Source organism: Rousettus aegyptiacus, unplaced genomic scaffold, assembly GCF_014176215.1.
Source record: "Rousettus aegyptiacus isolate mRouAeg1 unplaced genomic scaffold, mRouAeg1.p scaffold_m13_p_17, whole genome shotgun sequence".
Classification (NCBI taxonomy): Eukaryota; Metazoa; Chordata; class Mammalia; order Chiroptera; family Pteropodidae; genus Rousettus; species Rousettus aegyptiacus.
Window position 1 is genome coordinate 35,699,729 of NW_023416292.1, and position 19,889 is coordinate 35,719,617.

Below are 19,889 nucleotides of genomic sequence, written 5' to 3' on the forward strand. Positions count from 1 at the left end.
CACTAAATGTATTTAGTTTTTTAACTGAATACAAATAATTTTAAATTGACAGTTAATTTACAGAGAAAACATTAAAATAATCTTAATTACCTTGCAAGAGTTAAATCATGATGATGGTATTCTAACGCTTTGGCATAATCATGCAGATAGAAATAAGCGTTGCCCAGCTGGCTGTAGATAGCACTGAGAGTTTTTAGGTCTTCAGTTCCGACTTGAACTGCAGCTTCAAAAAAGGACACCCCAGCACGGCAGTCTCCTGATTTACACAGACGTTCCCCTTCCAAGGCCAGCTCTAGGCAAGAAGCTTCCATTCTACAAAATTACAGAGGACAGACATTCACCACATTACGTTACAACTGCACCACGCGCTTTTAGCTCCCAGTGATATAATTTAAATGTGGGCTGTGGCTGCCCTTCCTCAGCACAGCTGCCTCTGTAATTGAAATATACATATATACACACACGTTATTGATAAAACAGAAAGCCATTATTTATAGAAACAGTTAATCTGCCTATTCAGATGTGTGAGTCGCAGAGGCGTTCTACATAGAACAGCCGAACATCTCCATATGGGCCCGTTTTGACTGGCCCACCCACAGCAACCCACTCTACCAATGACAGGACTGAACAGATTCCTCAACTGTTCTGAGCTGTGGTGGACACAGATTTCCTGAGAGGTTGGGGAGAAGAGAGGATCTTAAGAAAGGTGAAGTCCTATAATTAATACTCTTCTTCATCTAGATACCCGGGTATTCTACTCACTTGTCTGTCAGCTCCTCCCCACCCTCTGTCTCTCTCACACTCGTGTACGCACACACACGCGCGTGTGCAACGTACACGCCTTCCTTTTCTTATCACACGATTACCTGCATCTTATAAAAATAGAGGAACAAAATATCTTGATCTACAAGGCACGCTTCCCTAAGAAAGTGTCAAGAAACTTTACATTAGAAAGCAACGATTTAAAGATCTGCAGAAATTCTCATTCTCAAAGCTGTCACTGAAGTTATAAGCCGGAAGAAATAAGTTACTGGAAATACATCTCGGGAGAAAAAGCACTGATACTTTGCGTTCTAAACTTAAACTTTTGTAGGCGCTCTTCGCCAAAGCTGCCATTGTGTTTCTTCGACATTTTTGTGACTTCCACCTTGTCTATGTACTAATCATTCAGTGTTTCTATAGTTTGGCAAATTAAATCGGCATACGTCATTTAAAAAATCTAGGTTCATCCAAAGCTGTATCTGTGAAACTGAATTTGATGTGACTGATACTTATATTGTCTAATGCACATTAAAACAAATATGTAACTATTAAAATAAAAAGCCAATAAAATTCCCTCAGGTACCACCAATAGTATGTATATCACCCTCTGGAAAACTCTGGTTTCGCTTATCAAACATTTTCATTCTTAGAGCAGCACGACATTACTGCTGACTAGAATTAGCCACTAACAGGGCCGTGCTTCGTAATCGCGGCAGGATGACCGCGGTGCTCACTTGGGGTGCTCTTTAAAACTCTCAGTGCCGGGTCCCACTGTCTGGGTGTGAGTTCTGGCTGTCAGTATTTTTTTAAAGCCCACAGGTAATTCCAATGTACAAGCCAGGGTTGAGCATCACTGCTTTAACAGGAAATGTGAATTAAACAACCACTCACCCTAAATTCAGTCAAATATGATTGTACTTTTGTCTTCCTAGTTGCGGGCCAATTTACATGTTTCTTCAGGTGCTTTAAGGCTATAACACGTCAAAGTTTCTTAGAGCCATACGTTAAAATGGAATTATAAAAGTGAAAAATAAATCTGATGAAGCTAAAAGTCTAGAATAAGACTAACAGAGCCAATTACACAGGGTCAAAGCCGACTTCTGGTCAGAACAGCAGGTTCACGGTCATCTCTGACAGCTAATTTTCGAGTTTTATATCGAGGTATCTTTTTTTATAATTCAAGTGATTTAGCCAGAGTACTGTTTCTTCATAGTTAGACTAGTGATTTCACCCACACTTTACAGACGTAGGCAAAATAACGCAGGCGAACCACCAACATTTTGCTGTAACGTTGGACGAGTCAATTAGATACAGGAGGGAAGATCTAAAGCACGTGGAAAACTCAGTCAAATTGGGAACTTCGAATTGCTGTATTTGCCATTTCAAATTAATAAGGTCTATTTTTTTATTTCACAAGTGAAAACTGTCTTTTAGAACTATATTTTTGAAAATGAAAGATTTCCTAAAAGTAAAAGATTATTTTTGTTTAAGGTTTTATGAGGTCATTGGTATAGTATTCTGTGTGTGACGAGAAATGAGTCCTGTAACGATATGATTTTACTAAAGGGTTGTTTTGCTAGATGAGGTACCTTAACTAGTTAGCTGTCTTTGTCTAAATACTGAAACCAATGAAGTTCTAAGAATTATCACTGGAGAAAAAAAAGGAAAAGATACTTTTACATATAAAATACATTACTTTTCCTGTTAGAATTTTTAAATTTAAGCATGATTCCAATCATGTAAAAAATTATATAAGGAGCGATTTTGCCGCTTGGAAATATATACTTAATAGCGGTGCGTATACAAATTAAAGATACACGTAAAAGGATGTCAGCGGCAGCAAAAGACTACAAACAACTTAAATGTCCATCAACAGATTACTCGTTAAATTACCTGCTACCGCACGATGGAATACTAGCGATGTCACATGACTTCCCTGAGGGATATGGAGAGAAACAGCCACACACAGAAGCAAGGTCAGTTGAGGGTCATTAGGGTGCTGGCCAGGAAATTTGGGATAAAGTAGAACCAGCTATTCATATGTAAGACATGGGAAAATGAAAGTTTACAACAGTGTTTACCTATATCCATACAAAAGAGAGAAGCGTCTTCTTCAAATAAATATCTCCACCACAAAGATCTGAATTTCTAGCTTTAAACTTCCACAACATTATACTGGAACTAGCAATCCAAATGATGTTTTATCTAACGAAATTTGCTATAGGCTGACTGGTGTCATGTAAGCTACAAATTTTTAAAAGGTATTTTACACAATTCTCATTAGAAAGTGACAGCAAACTGGCTACACGGCTGTCTGAAGTCCACGAAGTAAGACTGGCCTGTAGGAAAAAACCACCATGGAGAAGTTATTTCAGTAATTAATGCCTGAAAAAGTCCCAAGCTTTTCTGGTTTATGATTAATTCTGAGGTATATTATGGCTCTGATATATTTTATTAAAAAGAAGTCAGTATTCTGGCAAAATCTCTAACACCTCAAATATATCTCATTGCAAAATAGTAAAAGGCAGGTTGGTTTATAAATTTTTTAGAAGATCATTAAATAGTAACAGAGAAAGTAATTTCATATCCTGTTTCTATGAGAATAGAATTACTTCATTTGTTTACCAGTTGGGTTGAAAACAAAGAACATACCCAGAGTAGAAGATAAACCAGGAAAATTCATCTCCATTAAAATACATCCCACAAAGTTTCTTTTATTCGTCCTACTGGCCTATCTAGTTGTACAAAGAAAGTACATTCCTAATAACTATAAAAATCATGGTACTATTATCTTGAAATAAAATGTTTTCATTTTTGCTGTTTTAAAAACATAGCTATATTCTACCCAAACTCATGTCATTTCTATTAATTTTTATATTTTATTATTAATTTTAGCTTTTCTTCCACATTAGATTTTTTTACTTCCTTATTTTGTTTTCTTGGGTTCACAGTACATCAGTGAAAGCAAAAGACCCTTGATGCTACATCATTTTATAAGATTAATACTGATCACGTACAAATCTGCCTCTCCCCTCAACGGCTTACACTGTGTATTTAAGAATAAATGATGGGACTCAGGACGTAAGATTCAAACAGGACTACTCTGCACCTTCTCCACTGCGCCGTCTTCTGCAGCTGTCAAATCTCTCTCTACAGACATTAGCTCCGCCTTCTACGCTCTAACCGGGCCCTGGGCTTCCCCACTGCCAGTCCTGGCCCCACAAACAATTTTCATCCATTCCATTTACACAATATAACGTATCTAGTTACTCTAGTTTACTTTGTAAAAGGGAAAGCAGAACAAAATTATCATGATTTAAATTTAAATTCTGATTGATAATTTAGTTTTAAAAGTGATTTTATTATATATCACAGGGGTCCCCAACCCCCGGGCAGCAGACTGGTAAGAGTCAGTGGCCTGTCAGAAATCAGGCCTCATGACAGGCGGCAGGCAAGCGAGTGATGATGCCTCGTCTGTGTCTGCAGCAGCTCCCCAGCGCCAGCATGAGTGAGTGCCTCAGCTCCAACTCAGATCAGCAGGCGTTAGATTCTCCCAGGAGCGCCGGCCCCTGGTGCCAAAAAGGTTGGGGAGTGCGGCGGATACATGAAATTTCACTCTCAAAATAACCTTCCCTGGAAAATTCAACACAAAAATTGTGTTCTTTTACAACTTATGTGCAATAGTCTAATTTTTACAATATTAAAAAGCGTTAAAATGTTTACTATTCATAGTGACAAGTATGAACAAGAAAATTTCTCAAAGGACAAAACCGGAGAAACCAGTATGATGAACCTGATATATGCACCTTTCAACATCGATTACCAATATATGATATATTATCAACACGTTTCAACTCTACTTCCATCCTCACTCTCCGACCCCAGAGTCTTCTGAAATGCATTCTAGAAAGCATTCAATTTCATTTCTCAATATTTTTGTATGTATCTCTAAAAGAAGTCATTTTCAAAAAAACATAATCACAATACTATTATCATACCTAAAAAGATGAATGATAATTACTTTAAATCGATCATATAGTTTTTTAAAGTTCAGAAACTAATTCCACTTTACTATCAATCTCCATTTCTACCTTCACAATTATGTGCCAAATGTGTCTGATGTCTCTCAGGAGGTTCCTTAGTGTCCAAATAATTACTGCATTTCAAAATTACAAATTCGTTGTGCTTCGGAAGCTCCTCCAGGGGTAGATGAGAATCCCCACAATGCAAGAGCCAGAAGGATAGAGGAGTACACACCAGTGTTTACCGGAGAATAAGAAGTGACACCAGACCATGGTTCCTATCATAAAGGACACAAACTGTTATCTGCAATTACACGACAATCCGACCAATGCACAGAATGCTGATCTTAGAGCACTGAGGAAGCCAGAGATTTGCTTGGTACTCTTACTAAAAGTAATTACAGAGTTTTAAGTTTCTTTTAGTGAAGTCCTGCACCAATGTATAACCACGTCTGACCTATACTAGATCATGGAAAAAACAGATCTAAGACCTTCCTAGAGGCAGAGGTACAATCCACTTCTATTTATCTACTGCTCTGACGGTATTTAGAAGTCCACCGCTCTTGAAAACATGTAGCAAGACAGATAAATACCTTTCTAGGTTCATCTGATGGTTGTAGCCAATGAAGTTCAATGGATCCTCCATTAAATGTGGACTGTGAGCCAGAGAGCGAGCCAGGCATCATGGCTACTCTAAGGGAGCTAATGGTCTAAGAAGGGAGTGGCAGGCAGGAGCGAACAAACATGTAACAGATACCCCAAATTTCAATATGGTGGGTGCTAAGAAAGAGACACGTAAGGGATGTTTTATGAGCACCAAGAGGGCACAAAGCCTAACTATAGCATTTCTAGGAGATAATCCCTGGGCTGAATCTTAAAAACTGAGTAGAATTAGCTACACAAAGTAAGTGCGAAGGGCATTCAGGACACAGGGTGTATGCAGCATGAACAAAGGCACCGTGACACGGAACAGCTTGAAGTGAAAGGTGAAGACTGGAGGGGAAAGGAATAGGTAGAGGCCAGAAAGTGGAAGATCTTGTTACTATGTTAAGCTTGGCTCTGCCCTACAGGTGACTAGGAGCCACCACAGGGTTTAAGCCGAGGTTGCTGCATGCTTAGCTCTATGTATTTAGACTGAGCCTCTGGTGTCAAATTAAAAAGATGGATTCCAAGAGGATAAGAATGGAGAACGGAGGGGGTCTAGAGGGAAGACAATGGGGGCCTGAACTACAGCAGTGGTGGGGGGGATCCAGATGGGTAGATGAGTCGGAGCAACATTTATGTAGGAGGTAACCTGGCAAGGCTTCCTGCTGGATACAGAGTGAGAAGGGAGGAAGGTGGGTAGGATGACTCCCAGGTTTCTGGAACTATGCCCGAACAGGTAGCATGAGGGCATTTCATATATTAAAAGCTCATTTTAATCATGTGACCTGTCTTCCATTTTTTTCATTTGAAACTTTATTTTTAATAAAAATGCCCTCACCCTACCTATATAAATTTCCCTGGCACCATGCCCTAACATGAACTATCTTCTCCAGAGGACAATAAATCCCACTACTTCCTGTACACGTGTTAAGACATCTAAGGTTTGGTGACAAACACCTTAACTCATTAGCGATTTCGAGTATTCATTGCTGTAAGTTCTGATATTAACTTGTAACAGTTTTGATAAAAGAATGTATTAGTATCTAATCTCCTTATTAAAATGTCTTCCATTCTAATATTTGTTTGTGTTTTTTTTACAATTTAGTGCACTGATCAGAACTTCCAGAATAAACGTTAGATAATAATGAAGCACATATCCTTCCTGTGTTCCTAAATGTATCAGAAATGTCATTAATATTTCACCAGTAAGTATTAATCTGGCTATTAGTTCATCATGTTCATTTTTTTAAAAAGTTCATTTAGAAAGATTACCATTTACAAATTGTAAAAAAAAATTAGGTCATTCAGTTGACATTACAAAAATCCACCCTTTACCCCCAAAGATTTAGAAATGTATTTTAACTGTATATTTGCATTACACAGTTACAAAATATAAAATAAAAGCTCTTCCACAGAATAATAAACAAAGTATAGTATATAATTGGTCTCTGCTATCATTTTCCTACAGAAAGGATAAAAAAACTTGTAACAAAAAGATAACTTTGTTTATAGGAGAGACTATGGCTGGCATATTTTGAATATTTTCAAATTTAAATTTCAAATGATCACAGTTAAGTACAGGTTTGAGTAAGGATTAAAAATCGCCCACTAAGAAAGCAGTAGTCTTACCTGTAACGAACGTGAAAAGAATGGTCTTCCCTCATGCTTATCAAATTTTCCTCCATCAGGTCATATTATAAGCTGAGTGTGATATGAAATTATTTTATTTTGTGCCAATCCAGTTCTTTACAATGTAGAATTGCTGCAGAACATTGTCCGGTTAGTATATTAATGAGATGGTGTTAATACATTCTAAGCTCCTGCTTCTTCTTTATTAATAATGAAAGGAGGTCAATGTCAGACAGCTTAAAGGTTCAAAATGTATCCCAAATCCTTGCATCTCTGGCCCTTTCGGCAGCACTTCAGCAACATTTCTGCAAAAGGAATACAAGATGCTTTGCTTGAAGTCCTCTTTTCAAAGAATAACCTAAAGTAATCCCATAATCACACGGCTAACGCCACAGACCGCTGTCACGTCAGTCACGGGAGAAATACAAAGGGCTTAGCTGTCGCCATGAAGTTCTAAATAAGGATGTGACTATATGAAATTTGAGAACTGTACTTAAGTTTAATTTTTGTAATGGTTTGAAATAGAATTTTATATCATATTTTCTATTATAAACATAAACTGTGTATATTAACATCTAAAAACAAAATTATGACATGCCAAGCTTTTAAAAACTATTAACTAAAAATGAAAATTCAATAATCAATTGAACAAGTCGATTTTAAAGTATAAATTTATATATGCAAAGAAGATTTTTTGCTGATAATTGGGTTATATTTGTATTCATTTGCTCTCAAAGTATACTCTAAACTCTTTCAGGTCTTTAAAATGTCTTTATTAATAGTAAGTGGATACAAAAGAAATTTAGGAAACATGTATATGGTAGAATGACAAAACAAACATTTATATAGTACCACCCAGGTTTAAGATAAAGAACATTATCACTGCCTTTGAAGTCTCCTGGGTACCTCAACCTAACTCATCACCTTCCTTACCCCTCTAAATACCTGAATAGGCCTAAACAGCGTACCATTTAGTCTTATAGGGTTTTACTCCACATTACGTTTCTGGGATTCCTCTCACTTCCTGTCGCGCCTAGCTGTAATATGCATATATTTATTGCTGTGTCATGTACCATTGTATGTCAAATGTAGTTCTCATTCTGTTGTAGATGGGCATTTGGGTTGCAGTGTTTTGGAAGTTTTTTTGGCTAGTATTAAAAATATCGCTCTGAACACAAATTAATGACTCAATGTACTTGGTTAAACAGCACAGAAGATAGGCTAAAGAGAGAGTGAGTGAACTAGGAGAATATCCGAAGAAACTGTCCAGATATACACACATAAAGAGATGAAGAATACTAAAGAGCATTTCAGAGCAAAAGAACACAAAGTGAGAAGCTCCCACTGGGGTACCAGAAGGAAAAACAGAGGAGTAAATGCAAAATCTTCAGTGATAAAGACTGACAAGTTTTCGGCATTGGAGAGGGACATGAATTATCAGACTGAAGAAGCACGCCAAGTCCTAAACAGGATTAATAAAAACGAATCCATACTCAGGTATATCACAAAAAAACTACAGACCATCAGACATAAACTATAACCTTTAAGGTAACAGTTGAGAGAGACAGTGTAATATTAAGATGTGTGTAAACCAAAAAGATAAAAGACCTGTTCTATGAAAAATAAAAGACACTGAAGAAACTGAACAAGACACAAATAAACTGAACAAGATACACATGCCTTGCTTATAAATTAGAAGGATTACTGCCTAAATATACAGATTCAATGCAATCCCTATTAAAATGCCCACAGCATTCTTCTCAGAATTAGAATTAATCCTACAATTCATATGCAATCGCAGAAGACCCCAAATAGCCAAAGGAATATTAAGAACAAAGTGGGAGGTATCAAACTCCCTGATATCGAAATACACTACAAAGCTACAATAATCAAAACAATATGGTGCTTGAAGAAAAACAGCTACATAAGTCAATGGACTAGAATTTAGAGAATAGAAATAAATCCTCACTTATACGATCAATTAATTTATGTATCACAAAGGAGGCAAGGATATACGAAGGGGTAAAGACATCTCTTCAATAAGTGGTGTTGGCGAAACTGGACAGATACAGGCCAAAAAAAGAAACTGAACCACTTTCTACACCATATGCAAAAAAAAAAAAAAAAAAACAACAAAACTCAAAATGGATCAAAGACTTAAATGTTATACCTGAAACCATAAAACTCCTAGAAGAAAACATAGGCAGTGAACTCTTTGACTTTGCTCTTAGCAGTATCTTTTTTGATATATCTCCTTAATCAAGGGAAACAAAAGAAAAATAAACAGGACTGCATCAAACTAAAAAAAAGTTTACACAGCAAAAGAGACCATTAAAAAATAAAACAATATCCTGAATGGGAGAAAATATTTGCAAATTATATATACATATGAAATATCCAATATGTATAAAGAACTCATATAATTTAACCCCCCCCCCCGAAAAAATCCAATTTAAAAATAGGCAGAAGGTCTATGACCATGCCACCCTGAACATGCCCAAATCTGTCTGATCTTGGAACCTAAGCAGGGTCTGGACTGGTTGGTACTTGGATGGGAGATCACCTAGGAAGACCAGGCGCTGTAGGTGTAAATAAATAAATAAATTCATTATATTAAAAAATGGGTGGAGGACCTGAATAGACCTTGCTCCAAAGAGGACAGATGGCTAATAGACATATGAAAAGATGGTCCACATCATTAATCCTCAGGGAAATTAAAAACCACAAAAACATATCACCTCATACCTCTCAGAATGGCTATCATCAATAAACCAACAAATAAGTGCTGGTGAGGATGGGCAAAAAAGGGAATCCTCAAAGACTGTTGGTGGGATTGTAAATTGGCGCAGCCACTATGGAAAACAGTATGGAGATTCCTCAAAAAATTAAAAATAGAGCTGCCATACGACCCAACAATTCCACTTCTGGTTATTTATCTAAAGAAAATAAAAACTAATTCCAAAAAAATACATGCATCCCTATGTTCACTGCAGCATTACTAGTAATAGCCAAAATATGGAAGCAACCTGGATGTCCAGGAATAGATGAATGCATAAAGAAAACATAGTGTGTACGTATATATACACGCACACAGTGAATTATTATTCAACAATAAAGAATGAAATTTGCCATTTGTGAACTAAGAGGGTATTATGTTAAGTGAAATAAGTCATACAGAGAAAGATAGATACGTATGATCTCACTTAGATGTGGAATCTAAAAAAATAATAACAAAACATAAACAGACGGTTGCCAAAGAGGAGCAAGTGTGTGTGTGTGTGGGGGGGGGGTGTGAATATAAAAATAAAGATAATTTTTTAAAAGACTGCACAGAGAACCAGTTTTAAAATAATTAAATCGAGCAAGAAGATAGAATGTCATTCACCGTTCTACTAAGGATAATTATAATATGGCTTTACTATCCTCAAAAGAGTAACCTCAAGTCACTCTTACGATCTCTGTAACATAAGTAGCAGTTCTTATAATTATTTACTGAACAAGCTATTTTTGATGCAATGATTCATGTTACAGAACTCTACAAATTTAGTAACAATGTGTTCATCCATGTTCCACTTCACATTTAACACATAGTTTCTATCTTACTAGTGTAACACTAACACAATTTCCATCACATATTCAATTATGAATTGTTCAATAGGATAAAAAAATTTAATGACAAGACCAGGAAATGAAATGGAAATTATAGGTTGAAAGAATATTAAGAAGTCACAAAGTTTAACCTCAACCTCCATTAAGGTTTATAACTAGTAATTTGCAAGGAACACATCTGTCTTTAAGAGCATTTCCCAGGTTTTAAAAAACAATACTCCAAAAACTCACTGCTAACAAAACTGTTAGTTCACAGCATCTCTTGGTCTGACCATAGAGAAACAAAGAGAAAGCAATAAGTTTTTTCCACACCCTAGAAACTGACAGAAGCATATAGAAAGGTCAGCTAGCGCATAACTCTGATTGCCTCATGTTTAATTACTTGATTAGCAAGTCAAAAAGGTAGACTCCTGTCATAAGTGGACTTCTAGGCACTGCTCGAGGTATGTAATCAGTGAACCAAATCCCAGCGCTCCTCTGCTCCACTGGCAGTAAAGGATTTGCAAACCAGGCGACAGGGAAAATTAGGGAATGGACAGTTACCTCTTTATCTTTTGTCCTTCTTGTAATTTATCTAGCCTACCCACGACTGCTACTCAAATGTCAATAACTTTTGGTTTTGTTTTTTCATTTAAGCATTTCTATAAACTGATAACACCCATCAGACAACAAATATAACTTACTTTTCTTGTTTCTAGGTTAGATCCTCTAATTTCTTTAAACTTCTCATCCTAATAATTCCTTCTAAGGTACAATACTCAAAATTCTCCAAATCCTTTTCAGCTGTGATGTTTCAAGTTAGATACAGCAGCCCTTTATCAATGTAAGTGGGGATAAATACTGAGGAAGAATCGAGAATGTATTAATGAGAAAGAATGCAGGGTAGAGGTTACAGTAATAAATATACATCATACCAACAACAGGGGTAATAAAATAGGAGACCAAAACCACCACCTCCCAAATAAACTCAAGTAAATATCCTAGGTAAACTGGTAATTTTCTGTCAAATTACATATCTGGTTAAGTAGACACTAATTTACTTTAGATGGACTAAATGTGGCTTGTTGTCTAATTCACTTGTATTTCTAATTACATATTATCTGAAAGATATAGTGGGAAAAGCAAAAAAGATAGAAAATAGAAAAAAAGAAAAAACAAAAAAGATATAGAGGAAACAACATGACAAGTATAAGGAACAATACAAATTAAGAGTGGCAAGGTAAAATCAAAAAGTTTATTCAGAAAAATATGAGAGTATAAGAAAAGGCAAAGGGTGTAGTAGTAAATAGAATCCAACAGAAAGTTCAAAGCTTGATTTTAGTGTGGCAGAGGATGAGGAGCTAATTAAAAGCAAGAAAAATTATTTTGACATCAGAATATATGACTGATGGGAGAAATTAGTGCCTGAAGGAAAGGACATCAGGCCCAAGAATGTCTGGGTATTTGATTCAGTAATCTGGCTAATAAGAGTCCCTAGAAAAAAATGAAAACAATGCCCAATGACTAGATATGAGGCAAAGGTCAAGCAGTAACAGAATATACAAGATTTTCAATTTTGATCACAGTCTAGAAAAAGCTAAAGGAGTTCATCACTACTAAACCACTATTATGAGAAACATTAAAGGTACTACTTTAAGAAGGAAAAAATCAAACTGTGACTAAGAAAACATAAGAAAATTATCACTGACAAAGGCAAACAGTAAAAGCAGTGGATTAACCAAGTATAATGGTAGTACAAAGGTTAAAAGGCAAAATCAGAAAAATTAGGTGCAATTACAAAAATAAGGGATAAACACACACAAAGTAAGAAAATAATGACAAAATATAAACATGGAAGGGTAAAAATTGTAGTGATTTTAGAATGCATTCAAACTTAAGCAACCACCAATTTAAAACAGATTGCTACAAACACAGTTTGGCATATATGAAATACATGGTAATCAAAAATAAAAAATCTACAAAAGTTACACAAGAAATAGTAAAGAATCCAAACACAACTACACAAAGTCAATATACAAGAGAAGAAAGCAAGAGAATAGGAAACCAACAGAGAACTACAAAAATAATCAGAAAACAACAAAATGGCAATAACTACATACTTATCAATCATGACTTTAAATATAAATGTACTAATTGCTCCAATCGAAAGACACAAGGTGGCTGAATGGATTAAAAAAAAAAAAAAAAAGAAGATCCGTAAATGTCACCGTCAGAGTGAAAGACACACAGACTAAAAATGAAAGGATGAGAAAGACATGTCATGCAAATAGAAACAAAAAAATAAGCTGGGGTAGTAATACTTACACCAGACTAAACAGACTTTAAAATAAGGGCTATAACAGGAGACAAAGAAGGGAATTTCATAATAAGGGGCTCAATCCAATAAGAGGATTTAACTCTCGTAAACATCCATGTACCTAACGTGGGAACACCTCAACAAAGCAAATACCAGTGAACATAAAGGGAGACAGCAACAGTAATCCAGTAATGCCCCATGACATCTACGGACAGATCGTCCAGTCGGAAATTCCAAAAGGAAACAGTGGCCTTAAATGACACATTAGACCAGATGGACTTAATTGATATTCTCAGAACATTTCAACCAAAACCAGCAGAATATACATTCTTTTCAAGAGCACATGGAATGTTTTGCAGATAGACCACATGTTAGGCCACAAAAAAAGTTTCCATACACTCATACAACTTAACAACAACAACAACAACAAAACAAACAACCTGATTTAAACTGGTCAGAGGACTCAAACAGGCAATTCTCCAAAAAGAACATACAGATGACCCATAGACATATGAAAAGATGCTCAACATTACTAAACATCAGAAAACGCAAATTAAAACAACGAGCTATCATCTCACACCTGCCAGAATGGCTATCATAAACAAGTCAACAAACAAAAAGCGCCGGCGAGGATGTGGAGAAAAACGAACCCTTGTGCACTGCTGGTGGGACTGTAAATTGGTGCAGCCACTACGGAAAACAGTATAGAGGTTTCTCGAACATTAAAAATAGAACTCCTCTTCTGGGTATTTATCCAAAGAAATCCAAAACACTAATTTGAAAAGAAATATGCACCTATATGTGCATTGCAGCATTATTTACAGCCAAAATATGGAAGCAACCCAGTGATAGACAAATGGATAAACGACATTTGGTACATATATACAATGGACTGTTACGCAGCCATAAAAAAGAAGTAAATCTTGCCATTTGTGACAACATGGGTGAACCTAAAGGGTATTATATTAAGTGAAATAAATCAGAGAAAGACAAATACCACATGATTTCTTATATGTGGACCTAAAGAACAAGTAAACAGAAACAAACTCATACAGAGAACAAACTGATGGTTGCTAGATAGGAGACGGGTTGAGGGTTGGGTGAAAAAAGTGAAAGGATTAAAAAGTACAAATTATTAGTCATGGAGATGTGAAGTACAGAATTGGAAATACAGTCAATAACATAACTATGTATAGTTTCAAATGAGTACTAGACATCAGAGTGATCACTTCATAGGATTTACACCTGAAACTAATATAATATTGAATGTTGATTGGAATTGAAAAAATTTTAAATATTACAAAAAACAATTCCTAATTTTGAGGATAGGCAGAACAGTATCAGTGTGCACAGTGATTGACAAATTAGATTGCAAGAGTGATATTTTGGAGAGGAAAAAATGGAATACTTGCAGTTGGTAAAGTGCTATATTAAATAATAGCTGAAAAATAATCGAGCTCGAGATGATTTGAAATCAGATAAAATTTGATATGTGGTGAAATATGTGCGGAGGGGGAAGTAGGACTGAATATTTCTGAATATTCACACATCTTATAAACTAAAATTTTTTTAAAGTACCAATGAGATCCAAACGACACTGAAATAAATCAGTGGCAAAATTAAAGAGGAATTGCAATAGGAAAAACAAATTAAGGCAATGCATAACCCTTCTGGTTCTTTATTCAACATAATCCATAAACCAATAATACAATCAAGCAGTTGCATAATACTGTGAACTAAAGATAACTCAAGATTATTGTATGTCTATCTACCTATCTATAGTGTCGAACATGGTTTTAGTGTTAATGGATAATTGTCTGATATACCAAATGTAAATTGCACAATCCTAATAAACAATCATAGTACTTAGTTAAGCAGATCATTATATTCTCTATCTTTTTACAGATATTAGAATTTACTATAGGTTATGCTGTAAAACTGTATCAGTAAAGTTTTTCTTAACTAAATATATAATCCTAAAGCATGTACTCCAATTAAAGTCTTAATTTTTTTCTAATCTTTAAGATTGCAACAACCAATGTTAGTCTGTGTGACGTTAAACCAAGTTTAGAAAACAGAGGTAACTAACAGGACTTTAAAAAGGCAAAACTGGGTACAAATACATTTTTAAACAGAAATAAATTCCAAAGGTAAAAGGATTATAAAAGCCTAAAAGAGATCCCCAGGGAGTTTGAATTTAAAATTCTTCATGAGAAAATATAAATGTCTTCTTCCAAAAGTTATCACCATTCGGTGGAAAAATGATTCCAGTCAATTCAGGAATGCTGTAAGATGATACGAGAAGAATAATTCCAAGTAAAAAGGAGTAAGGAAAGTTTTCTGGAAGTAGGAAAATCTGTAGCGCACCTTGAGGGGCAGGCAGACCTCATCAGGCAAATGGAGGAAACAGCTCAAGCGAAAGCCAGGAGCTGGGAACGCACAGAATGTGTGCCAGGGCCAGCAGGCGGGGCGGAGGGAAAGGGAATCATGGGGACCATCAATGCGTGTGTGACCGAGGCACATATTGGGCCTTGTATTTACATGATGTGGAACCCTGTAATTTTTTTCAACAAAGGAACAGCAAAGTTGTGTCAGGGAGATAAACTGGCAGCAACATGCAGGGCAGGGCAGTGAGAGAGAAACTGCAAAGCCTCCAAAAGCAACCACAGATGACAAGAAGCCTTCTCTTCATCTCGAAACACCAAGCAAATTGCTTTGCACATAACTGATGTCCAACAAACTTTGTGGATGTCTTGCCTGGGAAGAAGAACAGAACTATGAAGCAGCAACGAATCCTATAATATTGAAAACCGTACTTTAACACGTTTCTGCTTCACGGTGAGGAGTACATTCGTATTCATGTAAACAACTCAGGAAACTCTTTAATTTTTTACTGTTTTTATAAAGATGAATAAAAAGGATACTGGAAACATTATGTGATTTATAAGGTATTGAAAGGAAGACGGCAGTCCTAAAAGACTGACATTCCTGCGTGTTTCACACAAAACATGGCACCTACAGGTATTTTTCTTGTTGTTATTTGTCTGATGACTCTCCCTAAGATGGATAAAAATGATTTTTTTTTTTTTTAAGCTATGTGCCCCCACCATCTTGACCGGAACTCTAAAGCTCTTCCAGGCATCTTAAAAGTAGGATTACGTCCCTCCAAATAGAATCCAGGGACCTGGAGGGAGAGGCTGGCACACAGAAGCGGCACGAGGCGTGCTCTGGGGTCAGGCCCTGGTTTGAACACCAGCAGTAATTCACTGGTCACATGATCCTAAACCAGTTAAACTCTCAGCGTTGGTTTGGGCACCATGATACTTAGCCAAGATACATTGTGATGATCAAAGATATGATTTATAGAGAACTTAACCCAGTGCCTGGCTCTGGTACTCCATAAATTACAGTAGTAATAATGATAATAGCTATTGTTATCATCATATAAAAAGGACATCTCAATTAGAATAGATTTAGAAATAGTCTAAGTCCATATCAGGTTTTCAATTTTAAAATTCCAGAGAATTACAAAATTTTATCTTTTCGGTAAATCTTATGAAATACTTTATGCTTAAGAACAAGGCCCTTTAAAAAACTACTATATCCTTTCTTTGTTGTAGTTAGCCTAGTACCAAATCTGAGTTTTGTATTAAAAAATATAACAGTTCTAACGGTGAGTGATATAATAACTGAAGAAAATACAACTGCTTATCTAGCCAAAGAGGATTTCGGGAAATGCCTCTCTATATCACCCAAGTTTTTACTTTGTATCCGTTCCACTCCTTAGATTACAAATAAGAGCCAGAGAAGAGCTTGCTAGAACGACTGCACGGTAAGGTATAGAGAAAAGGAGACTGTGCTTGCTCACTTCTGGACTATCAACCAACGCTGATTCTCGAGCAGTGACAACCCAATGGAGAGCGGCACTAATCAGAGGCGAGCACACCGGTGGTTATCAGGCCGGAAATCGACCCCTCTCAAGTGGCAGCCTGAAAGCGCAGCTCGGTTGGCGTTAACTTCCCGCACACGCCACTCGACTCCTCCGCGAGCCCACGGAAAGGAAAGCCAAGAACCTTCGTCTGCGCTGGGGTTAAATTACGCATTAAGGCAAATAAAATTTCCAGCCTTACTCGTTTTGAGTTCAAATGATACTAGTTCATTAGAAAGATCTAACTGGTTACCATTAAAACAAGAAACTACAGATTCTCCTCCACTTCTTACGATTCGAAGATAACTCTACAGATATTCAGGAAAGAGCTTTCTTCACATTCTGTGCTTACTGAAACTTTTTGCAGCTACTACCAGTTTCTACGGTAAATCGACAGGCTGGTGCCTTCTGGGTCCCTGAAGCGAAAGGCGGTGAGCGCAGGTGTGACAAAACTAGGAGCCGCCAGGTGGAGGCGGCCCGCGCGCCGGTCCGGTGACTGCGATCCGCCTCGGATTGGACTCCGGGGGCTTCGGGTGTCTGCGCGGCTCGTTTCTCGCACAGAGAATACACGAAAAGCCCCTGTGGCCCGCTGCGCTTTTTATTTTAAAGTGTCAGCGAACGCAGCTCGGCCGCTCTACTCGCCCTGGGGGTCCCCAACGAGAACGCTACTGCGCCTCGTCCCGGGCGAGCTGCCCCGCACCCCGAGTTTGGGGTTTCTCGACGCCGCGGCCCCCCAGCGCCCCCCGCGCGGGTCCCCGCCGACCCCCCGGCCTCCTCCGGACGGCGGTCGCCCCCGTCCGCGGGGCGCCCTCCGACGCACCGCAGAACTCACCTGGCGCGGGCCGGCGAGCGCGCAGAGCGCGGGGGCCGCGGGGCCGCAGCAGCGCGCGCCCCGGGCGCCGGGCGGGTGGCCGCGTCCCCGTCCCCCGGCGGGCGCCGGGCCAGGCAGGGACACCGCAGGAGGCCGAGGCGCGCCCCTCGCGCCCGCCCCCGGCCGCGCCGCACCACGTGAGCCAGCGCCCCGCGCCCTCGCCTCGGCTGCGCGGGGTCCCGCCGCCACCTCGGGGTCCAGCGCCGCCCGCTCCTGCGCCCTCCTCTGCGCCTGCGCCGCAGCGCCCGTCGCTCGCATTCAAACCGACAACGCCCCGCGTCTTTCGGACCCGCCAATGGCCGGCGCGGGGCGCGGGGGGCGGGGCGCCGCGTGGGGGGCCGAGCGGGACGCAGCGGGGCGCGGGGTCCCCGGCCCCCGGCCCCCGGCCCCCGAGCCGAGCTGCTGTCCTGTGCTCTTATTTCTTCTCCAGACACTAAAGGGCTGAGCGGTGACCATCGTCCTGAACGCTGTGCAGAGAGGGGAGCCCCAAACGGGAGCCTCCTGCGCCGAGGGCTCGCGCGGGCCTGGAGGAGTGTCCCGAGCGGCGTCTGTGTGTTGCTTAAGAAAAAGAGGGCTCTGTGACGGGAACAGAGGGGCCGTGTGGACGTGTGAACAAGGCGGCCTCAGTGCTGGTGGCTGGGTCACAGTCCCGGGGTTTCCAGCTGGTCGAAAGGGAGACCTCTGTTGACTGCAGAATCGCTCGTTCCCAGGAAAATCGAGCAGCGGTTTTACTCAGTTTCAGGCTGCTACCTTCCACATGCACTGAGAAAAGTAGATGTTACTTTTATTTTCATTCCCTGCCTCTCCGTATCAAGGTAACTGAAACATAGGTCTCGGTTTGTTCTCAACAAAAACACCAAGACTATATATAGTCTCTCTGGGCGAAAGAATCTGATGGACTTAGATTATTTCTCAGATGTTTCTCCACTGAAATGAAATTTAAATGTTTCTACAGGCTCGAGGATATGTTGAAGAAAATCCCAGTTATAGTATCTCTCTGAATGAGATCAACAGTGACCAAATACCATTTCTCTTATCTGGAACATGTTATGGCAAATGGTGAAAATGGCAGCTTTGGCATCGTACTAGACTTACATTTGAGTTCCACTTCTGCCATTTGCTGGCTAAACGACCTTGAACGAGTTAATGATCCCCTTTAGCCTTAGTTTTCCTCAACTGTAAAACACATATAATACTCTTTTCATAAAGGTGGTTGTGAAGCTTCAGTGAGGTAAGTTTTGTTAAGTGGTTAACATAGTGCCTGAGTGCTCAATAAATGCTACCTATTATTATTATCAACAACTAGCTTTATATCAGGTGCTTATAAACAACCGAATTAGCTGGCTGTACTATCTCAGAGGTAGGTATTATAATCCTTTCTTACTCATAAACTCTCCTTTGGAGTGTTGAAACGAAACCCACAAAGGAAGTCCAATATATCAAATTCAACATGTCCAAATGAATCATTATTTCCTCCTCCCAAATCTTCTTTTACACACGTGACCTTCCATCACTCATATAAATGATCTCTAGCTTACTCAGGTTGAATTATCATCTGAATTAGCTGTTAAAAAGCATAAATCAGATTATGTCACTCTTCAACTTGAAAACCTTCAGTGACTTCACACTTGATTTAAAACTAAATTCCCTACCATGGCCCACAAAGCCCCAAGCCATCTTGTCCTACTTCTGTTTCTATCCTTCTGCATGTCCCTCTCCTCCTGGTGTACTACCTGCCAAGTACACAGGGCGTTCCTTGGAATCCTCTCAGGCCTTATCCCTGACAGTTCCCTCTGCCCAGATTTTTTCCCCCCCGAGTGAGTGACTGAATGACTACTCGACACTAAGGGTCAAGGTAAGAAAGGTCATGCTGAGAAGATGGTATTCAAACTGAGGTTTGAATCACAAGGATGCACCAACTTTCAAGCCAAGTTCAGGGAAGCGCACATTAGGCAAAGGGAACAGCTATTGCAAAGTCCTGTGAGGACAAGCTTTGTGGAGTTGAGAAACTGGAAGAAGGGCACTGTGGCTTAGTGAAGTGAGGAGGCGGAGAACACACAGGATGAACTCTCACCAGATCATGCAGGCCTTTGTAAGCCAGGGTAATGGGTTCGGGCTTCATTTTCT

At 38.9% G+C, this 19,889-nt stretch overlaps 1 protein-coding gene across 5 annotated transcripts in view; it reads right to left on the reverse strand.

Moving 5' to 3' along the window:
- The window catches only part of GPSM2 (G protein signaling modulator 2), a 40,252-nt gene extending 22,283 nt beyond the window's left edge, over nt 1-17,969 (reverse strand). The window contains exons 1-3 of one of the 5 annotated variants that reach the window (XM_036235121.1): nt 7,059-7,363; nt 4,854-5,062; nt 91-312 (exon numbers count right to left, since the gene is read on the reverse strand). In XM_036235121.1, coding sequence (XP_036091014.1) covers nt 91-311 — 221 coding nt within the window. In that variant the 5' untranslated portion in view covers nt 312; nt 4,854-5,062; nt 7,059-7,363. Of the gene's footprint in view, nt 1-90; nt 313-4,853; nt 5,063-7,058; nt 7,364-11,350; nt 11,724-17,723 lie in introns of those variants that run through there. The other 4 variants (XM_036235119.1, XM_036235120.1, XM_036235123.1 and 1 more) reach the window with 4 other exon arrangements.
- Nucleotides 17,970-19,889: the final 1,920 nt, after the last annotated feature.